We start from the raw sequence: 9,031 nt of genomic DNA, 5'->3' as shown, positions 1-9,031 counted from the left end.
CCAGGGAGTTGTTATTTTGATTCCTAGTATCTTCCCCTAACAAGAAAAGATTAGTCCTCTTTTTTTTTTTTTTTTTTTTATAAATTTTTTTATTTTTCATAACTACAAAACACTACACCAGACTATCACAAGGAAAGGGGAGAGGGAAGGGACAAAGGGGGGTGGAAAAAGAAAAAGGGGGGGGAATGAACTACAAACACTAAACACTACACTTCAATGTTTCCCTTCATACTGTCATAATACAAAAATAGCTCCATAGAATAATGATGGAGTGGTTAATCATACAGAGAATAAACATTTCAAATTCTGATTAAACTTTCCTCCCCCTTCTGGGTCCCGGACGCAATTCTCTCTGTGCAACTGCTGTTGCGATGCTCTCCTCCTCCCCCCCCCTCCGGCTCCTCCTTTTCTTCGTTCTTGGTGCAGCAGAGTTCTGGGTTTTTATTCTCAAAATCCTTTAGTTGATCTTCTGATAATATCTTATAGGCCTGATCTTTATATCTGAACCATATTCCTTCCGGGAATAACCATTTGTACTTTATTCCATGGTCCCTCAGAAGAGCTGCAAACTTTTTATATTTAAAACGCCGTTTCCGGACTAGAAATGGAACGTCCTTCAAAATCTTGACTTTCAAACCCATAAAGTCCAAATCCGCATTGTATGAGTTATATAGGATGGTGTCCCGAATCTTTTTAGTTGAAAAGTCAATAATGATCTCACGAGGCAACTGTCGCTTTGTTGCATATTTTGAAGAAGCCCGACGGACCTCCAAAATGGCGCTTTTAACCTCTTCTTTAGTCGTCCTCGCGGGTGTCGCCAGTAGTTCCGAGACCAAATCCCACAGATCCTCATTTTCCTCCTCTTTCACGTTTTGGAGACGCAAAATTGTCTGCGTTCGTTCCACCTGTAGCCCGATCAGTTGGTTCTCCACCAACTTCAGCTCCTTTTTTGTAGCCTTCACAAGTGACGCACTTTCCAGAGCAGACTTTTCTGCCCCCCCCGCTGCTGCCTTAATGGTTTTCACCTCGCTTTCAATTAAGCCCACCCTTTGATCAGTTTCGTTCAGCTTGTCAACAAAGGGTTTTATGGCTTCCACCACCGCCCTGCGCACCAATTCTTCGAGCGACTCCCCTTTCTGCAAGGTGGCCGAGATTGACTTACCGAGAGCGGGACTTTGCTTCTTTGCTGCCATTTTGGGGGGGGGGGGCGCCAACAAAATTCTGGAACTCCACGAAGGGGAAGAGCGAGTCTTCTTCAGATCAACCTCTCCTTCACAAACGCTTGTAGAACAGAAGGGATTCGCTTGTTTACAGGCTTCCGCCTGTTTCTTTTACTTGCCGTTTCTCGTTGCCCGGCGGCACTCGAGGCGCCGCGCACATCTGCCGGCCTCCATAGGGACAAACGGGCAATTCCCTCCCCGCATTGATTTCGGGGAGTTCTTCCCGCCGCGTCCCGGACCCTGGCTCCCTCCCTGGGAGTCCTGGGGGCTAATCCTTGCGGATCAGCCGCCCGGTCAGGGTGCCCGGTCGTTTCCTCCCGGACCAGCCGAGAGGAGCGTCCGGCATGGCTGAGAAAACGAAACCGAATCCCAAGAAAAGATTAGTCCTCAATGTCTTCAATCTTTTCACAATCACAACTTGATCCTCTTTTGGTAGATTTGTATAGAAATTTATCAAGTCATCCTCTAGGGAGTTACCCAGATTCAAGCTTTATGTCTATTAGTTCTTCTCTGAGGGTTTAACTGCCTTGAGGGATGCTCTAGATGTTAACACCTTTCCCTCCTGACAGGAGAGGTCAATCAAGTCAGATTGTGGGAAGTTCCGGATTTGGTTACCTTTAGTCTCTTTATAATCCCCTTCTCAGTAGGGTATAGCAAAAGTGTTTGAGGGGATTAAATTGTCCAAGGTTTTTCCAGTGTTATTTGTAAACCTCTGTAGGGGAGATACAAGCTTTATCAGGTTTTCTGTGCATTCCCTTAGACTATTAATTTGATTGGTATAATAGAGTAAATTAGGTGAGTTCAGTTTCTTATGTGGCTCCTTAAGGCTCTCATTTATTGCAGGCTTCACTGAAGATATATCATCTCTTGCATGAGCTGTAGCTTGTAAATCAGAATATGGCACAGGGTCAGTAGCAGATGTAGATGGCTTTCCTATATGAGCTCTAAATGCTGCGCTCTTAAATAACGGTTTTTCTCTTTCTTCCATGAACACTCTGATTGGAAAAATTTGAAAAGAGGAAAGAAACCTCTTCATTCTAAACATCATGCAAGGAATGGTAGAGCTTTTGAAAGTTTAGAGCAATCTCCAAGAGTAACTATTGCTTGGGAGTTTCTCTATCTGCTCGAGATCTACAAGGTGTTGTTCAGTACGCAGCAAGTGACTTATTGAGTGAATATTTTTATTACTCCACCTTCCTTGGTTCAGGGGAACATTTGCAATTGGCAATGTTAATTTACTTTAAAAAAATGAAACTGCCAGATTCCACTTGAGTTTGTTGCTTAATTTTGTCGGTCAGCATACATGTTTGAGTGGAAAGATTAACAGCTGGCTTACTTTGCTTATCAGTGAATGAAGTCAGCTTATCCATAGCCTCTCCTGTTTGGGCATTCGCAGGGCTGGATCTAGGATTGCTGGCACCCAGGGCAACCCAAGTGTGGCCTCCCCCCTTGTGTGCACGTGCGCTCCCGGCACTGCATGATGATGGCACTTCCGTGACATCATAATGCAGGGCCCAAGGCGTGCTGCCCGTGTGGCAAGGCAGCCGCCCTGGCGCAGGATGCGCCGTGGAGCTGGTGGCGGCAGCACGAGCAGCTGAGTGGAGGGCTGGGAGGCCGCCCGCGCCATTTGCCATTTGCCTGCCCCACTTCTTTTTCAGCATTGTTATGACACTTTGTGCAATTTTTCACCATTCGTATATACACACAATTTTACATTGTATATGTAAATTAGCCCTGGTGTCCCTGATTGGGCAGAAAAGCAGAATATAAATACTGTAAATGAAATAAATAAAGAATGTTGTACAAAAGAAGATGGGAAATCTGTATATGTTTACAGAAGATACTTGGTGAAAACTGGTGCAAAAATAGATAAAGGCTTACCATAAGAAGCTAGAGCAAAATGGTATATGTAGAAAAGGCGAAAGGTTCTCTTACCCACCAATAAAATCTTAATCACAGAACAAAAAAAGCACATTGTAAGAAAGATCCTCTTGTCACTCAGTACCTGTTTCTGTAAATGCAGGACGGGCATGGAATAATGTTGGGATTTTTGCAAGTGTCCTACATTCAGTCATGAAAGAGTTAAATTGTTATTCTGTTTGTTTAATCAGATAGCTAGTTAGCATAGGACCACTTAGGCCTCGAGTAAAAGTTCCCGCCATGGAAAGGGGAGTCTATAGTCTTAATGAAGACATCTAGGATCGTCTATTGGATGAGCCAGTTTATTGGAAGCAATTAGCTAGCAACATACACTAAGATTGTATTGCCCTTTGTTCACTCTCAGTTCTGTTTTGTGTGTTCAGTGTTTAGTCTTCAAGTTTCTCTCTCTAAGATCCTAGTCTAGCCATCAAGATGTAGTTAGTTAGCTATTCTTTATTTTCTTACCAAGTGTATCCTTTCCCCCCTGTTATGTAGTAAAGTATTTTTATAAAGCTAAAACCACAGAAGTCTATCTACTTATTTCCAATGTGCTAAAACCAAACTCTGCTACTTTCTTATCCCTTTTTAATTCTCACCACCAACAAATAGACAATCCTTGACAGTGTCATGTCCCCAGAGACAGTATTTTCCTATTCAGTAATTTTCTTAAAGTGTCCTTCACCTCTTTATTCCTAAGGCTATAGATCAGTGGATTCATCATGGGTGTTACTACAGTGTAAAAGACAGACACAGTCTTATCCCTGCCTGTGGCAGAGGAGACAGAGCCTGGTCGCATGTAGGCAAAGAGAGCTGTGCCATAGAAAAGGCTCACCACCAGGAGATGCGAGACACAGGTAGAGGCAGCCCGGCGTTGGCCTTCAGCTGAGCGAATGCGCAGGATGGCAATTACAATGCGGGTGTAGGAAGCAGCAATAAGGATGAAGGGCAGAAGTAGCAGAAGGGAGCCAAAGACAAACACGACCACCTCTGCCTCTGTGTAATCAGCAGATGCCAACTTGATAACTGCAGGTACCTCACAGAAGAACTGATTGATGCGATTGTGACCCTGGTAGGGCAAGTGTAGGGCAAAATAATTGACAATTAGAGAGTTGAGAAAACCACTGGCCCAGGCAGCTCCTGCTGCCCAGTGGCAGAAACACCAGCTCATGATGTTAGTGTATTGCAAGGGATGGCAAATAGCCACATATCGGTCATAGGCCATGATAGCCAACATCACACATTCAGCCATACCAAAGACCAAGAAGATGTACATCTGAAATGCACATTGGGCAAAGGGGATGGCTTTCCTCTTAGAGAGGAGATGTGCCAACATCTGTGGGACAGTGACTGAGGAGTAGCACATGTCCAGAAGGGACAGGTGGAGAAGGAAAAAGTACATGGGAGTATGTAGGCGAGTCTCAATTCCAATCAGCACTACCATCATGCAGTTCCCTAACAACGTCACCAGGTACATGATCAAGAAGAGGACAAAAAGTGAAGCTTCTGCAACCACTCCATCTGCGAGACCCAGCAAGATGAACTCAGCCACTGAACTCTGATTCGACTGCTCCATCTTCCATTCCTGCCAAGATGCCACCTAAAGAATGAAAGCAGGAAGAACAAAATTAAACTGATAAGTGGTATCAAAGCTCACACGGGGTTTCCTTTCTCCCCCCTATCCATTTCTCTTTTATTTTTGTGCCATCGAATTTCATCCAATTTATGGCATAGGATTTTCAAGGCAAGGGATGTTCTGAGGTGGTTTGCCATTGCTTGCACCTTCCTTGGTGGTCTTCTGTCCACATACTGACCTGGGCTGACCCTGATTAACTTCCAACATCAAAATAGGGCTACCTGAACCACCCAAGTCAGGGCTAGGGCTTTTCTCCTTCGTGATAATTTTCTGTGGATGCCCTGATGCCCCCACCATGAACCTCTGGAGGTATTTTTGTGGGATATGTTATAATCAGTGGTTACATAACTACCATTAAATTGGCTTATTAAATCTTTATCTTATTTATTTATTTTATGTCATTTATAGTCCACCTTTCTTGCTGACACTCAAGGTGGATTACTGACTCTACTAATCTCACACTGTGTATCAAGGACATTTCCATAATCAATGCCATAGGGTAAATAAATACAAGTTTACAAAGACATAGCATTAGGATGAATTCAATACAGAGTTGAAGAAATGCTGAAACAGAACACAAACAATTCTACAACTAACATTAGACAACAGGAAGCATAGGTACATATTTATAGCAATAGAAAATATGTAAGGCAACATAGAGGTGAAGTCTATGGTCTTGGTGTATTGTTGAAATGGCAAAAACTACAGATTTCCTCCAGAGGAAAAAGGACAAATAATATAAAGAAACATTATTCTATATCGCAATCTCTTGTTCTATTTATCCTTCATTGTTAGAGTATGAATAAAAGAGTATATTTGTTTTGTTCTGATGCAATCTGTGGATACAAACACAGATACATATATATAGATAGATTCTCTTTTGGAGTTATCTTGAACATTTGATGTATGATATTTTTACTTTTTCCATCTTTTCTTTTGTATTTTTTATTTCTGAAACTTTTTTTAAAAAAGTTGATCAGGACAACATAAGAATGGAGTCAGTTAAATCATGCTATAAGGATACCCCATGTTCTTTCAGCCTATCTGCCTGAGATGTAGGAGGATATAATGCTGCCAGTTCCCTCCACATAAACTGGGTTGCCTGTGTATCTTCTAAGCACAGACTCTAGTCTCTGACAGAGATTAGAGGTGAACTACATGCATGCGCTAGCTGCAACACACTTCCATCTCCCCAGCCTGCTAACTTTGTAACCACCATAGGTGGTTTGACTTGCGTGTGGATAAATGGTCAAATTCTTGTGTAAGAAACTTTGGTCGCAGTCTGAGACCTTCAAAGAAGACCCTACCTTGGAGAACATATTTGGGCGGAAAGGTGTTTTAAATAAATAATTTTTTAAAAACTCTATTCACTATCAGTCTATCTAGTTCTCAAGACAGCTTCATCTGTCATAAATGCAGAGAGTGTAATCATGTACAGACAGGATGTTTCTGCAAACTTGAGAAAAGCCACAGATTTGCAGAAAAATCTGAAATTTAAATTTAAAAATACATTGAGGGATTAAAGAACCCTAAACTAATAGAAACAGTGTCTTAAAAGAAACGAATGTCTTCTTCAGTGGCCACTATGGGGGTTGCTAAGCAACCACAACAGTATTGTCAGCCTTCAAGCCTTGGTTTCTATCAGTAAAAGGCAATGAGGAGAGGCTTTTCAAGGCTGTTTTGACCTTTAGGGGTTCTTGGATTCAATCCAATCCAGTGACACACCAAAATAACGGTCCTTTCTGAAGACTTTCAGGGATGACTGAATACTGTTATTGTCAAAGAATGGATTATCTATATTTTAAAAAACAGAGTCCTGGATCCAACCACTCCGCTCAGCAAAGTTTGTCCTCTCCTAGCCTAGGGAATCTGCCTCTAACTTAAGTGCTTTTTCAAACTTTGCTGACCAGGGTAGCTCTGGTCATCCTGGACCACAATGTAATTGTTTTTCAAAGTATGGGATATCTTGGAATGTTATCTTCCATTTCCAATTCTGTCAAAGGAGCAACACTGGTAAGGAAAGGAGCAATGTTAGGAGTCTTCCACATTCCTCAGTTTTAATATGAACCAAGCAGCCCATATGCAACCATATGCGAAACAGGAACCCTTTCTATATGGCTTCCCACAAAGGCAATAGTCTCTATACAAAATAGTAAAGAGTCCAGGAGCACCTTTAAGACTAATGAACTTTACTATTTTGCAACTACAGCAGGGCCGGATCGAGGGGGGGCAGGGGGGTAGCCTGCCCCCGGCGCCACCAAAGAGGGGGCACCAGGTGCTGCTGCCAACTACTGGGAGCACGCCGCAGCTTGCCACGTAGGAGGCTGAGCACAGGGTTGGGAGGCCATCACCTGCCCTGCCGATGGGGTGGCTGGCTTGCCGCGCACGCAGGACCTCCTAGCCCTGCACTCAGTCATCCCAGCACATGGCCGCACCGCCGCCAGCTCCACAGCACACCAGGTGCTGGGGCGGCAGGCTTGCTGTGCGGATGGCACGGGGCAATGGGGAAGGCGAACTGCATGGAGGGTCTCCTAGCTCTGCGCTCAGCTGCCCGCACAGCATGCCTTCTGCCCCAGCACATGCTTGCGCCACTGCCACCAGGTCCGCAGTGCACTGGGTGCTGGAGCGGCTGGCTTGCCATGCATGCGGCACACCTGCCCCGCATGATGACATCATGGAAGTGATGTCATCACACAGCACTGGGAGCGCACGTGTGCACAGCGCGTGCAGCACGCGCACAGAGGGCCAGACAAGGGTTGCACCAGGCGCCAGCAACCCTAGATCCAGCCCTGAACTACAGACTAACACAGCTAACACCACAGTCTCTATACATTAAACTAAAAAGAAGCTTACATGAATCTGGTTTATGGGGAGTGCCCCTGTCTTTTCTTTTCTATACAGACTTGTAGAAAAGTGCTGTATGCGAAAGCATGGTTTTGAGGAAAAACAGAAAAAGTATTGAAAATTCTTCCTTTGATCATACAATTGCATGAGATTCAGACAAAGCTTTCCCAAACAGAGAGGCTTTCCCACATTGCTAGTTGCAAAGAAGGTCACGGCTATCAATCCTGACATACTCAAAAGTTGAAAATCAGATGCTGCCTAGCACTCCAACAGCATGCTGTTCCTCCTAGGGAGACATCCAGTACAAGCTACTGACAGTACTAGATAAAGGATTCGTCTCAACTATCCTGAGAGATCTTAGATATAAGAGCAGAATATTCTGATTTTATGATTAAATGCATTATTAGGTGAAGTATATGTGAGATACGCCATATCTCACAAATTTCATTTCTACTGCTCTTAGTAAGTGCGCCATTGCCTTTTACTGCAGACCTAAGTATAATTACTTGGAAGTGTCAAAACAGACTTGGTCAACTGACGAGTGAAATAAGGCCAAATGCTGGTCAAGTATTTTTAAAGCATTAACATTATTAAAAGCGTTAAAAAAGACTAGTAATAATAAACACGTTTGATACTAATGCTAATTACAAAACCAAATTAAACAATGAAAAGAACTTTGAAAAAAAAAATTGTAGGAACCTGACTCTGCACCTAAGGCGGCAACCTTAAGAACACTCTCCTGGGAGTAGGCCCCATTAAATAAAATGAGACTTACTTCTGAGTAGACCTTTTAAAGATAACACCCAAAGTTTGCCCCCGGCTGCTGCAGGGTTCGGGGCCAAACAGCTCTCCTGCCGTTGCTAACAAACGGCAACATAATGAGTCAAAAAAGGAAAGCTGCTCCCTCCATAGTGACATTTTTGGCTTCGTGGATTCTTTGACTATAGTAAAATAATATATTGACAGTTGACTAGCCTTCAGATCTAGGAAGCCAGCCCCACTGAAATGAAAGAGTCTTAGTTCCAAGTAAACAAAGTTAAGTAACCTGTCTTATATGCAAAGAGCTTAAAATCAGCACCAAAAAAATGCCACAACAGAAACCCTATTCTGTAATAACTAATTTGAAATTTATTTGCGTTATAAGTTGATAAATAGAAAAGAAAAAGAGGCATTAGGAACGAATACTCTTTTCAAAGACAATTTTTACTATCAGAATCCTTTCAATCCTGAACATACCACTTTGTTTTCTTAGCCCAACTATGTAAACCCATTGAGTTCTTTTAACCCAACATTTCAGTGTTCTAAGAACGAGACAATTTGGGTGCTATTAATGCTTCTAAAATCTGCTTTGGACAGAAAATAAAACACAATTGGATAAACCCTATTCATTTTCTTCCTGTAGTTTAAAGCCTTA

General features: G+C 43.0%; 1 protein-coding gene across 1 annotated transcript; it reads right to left on the bottom strand.

Moving 5' to 3' along the window:
• Positions 1-3,765: 3,765 nt before the first annotated feature.
• LOC129327565 (olfactory receptor 2D2-like) lies at positions 3,766-4,713 on the bottom strand. Its single transcript, XM_054976319.1, has one exon. It carries the CDS (start codon positions 4,711-4,713, stop codon positions 3,766-3,768), a length of 948 nt encoding a protein of 315 aa, XP_054832294.1.
• Positions 4,714-9,031: the final 4,318 nt, after the last annotated feature.

The sequence above is a fragment of the Eublepharis macularius genome, chromosome 4, assembly GCF_028583425.1.
Source record: "Eublepharis macularius isolate TG4126 chromosome 4, MPM_Emac_v1.0, whole genome shotgun sequence".
Taxonomy (NCBI): domain Eukaryota; kingdom Metazoa; phylum Chordata; class Lepidosauria; order Squamata; family Eublepharidae; genus Eublepharis; species Eublepharis macularius.
Note: the sequence above shows the minus strand (reverse complement) of the source record. Positions and strands in the feature narration are given on the sequence as shown.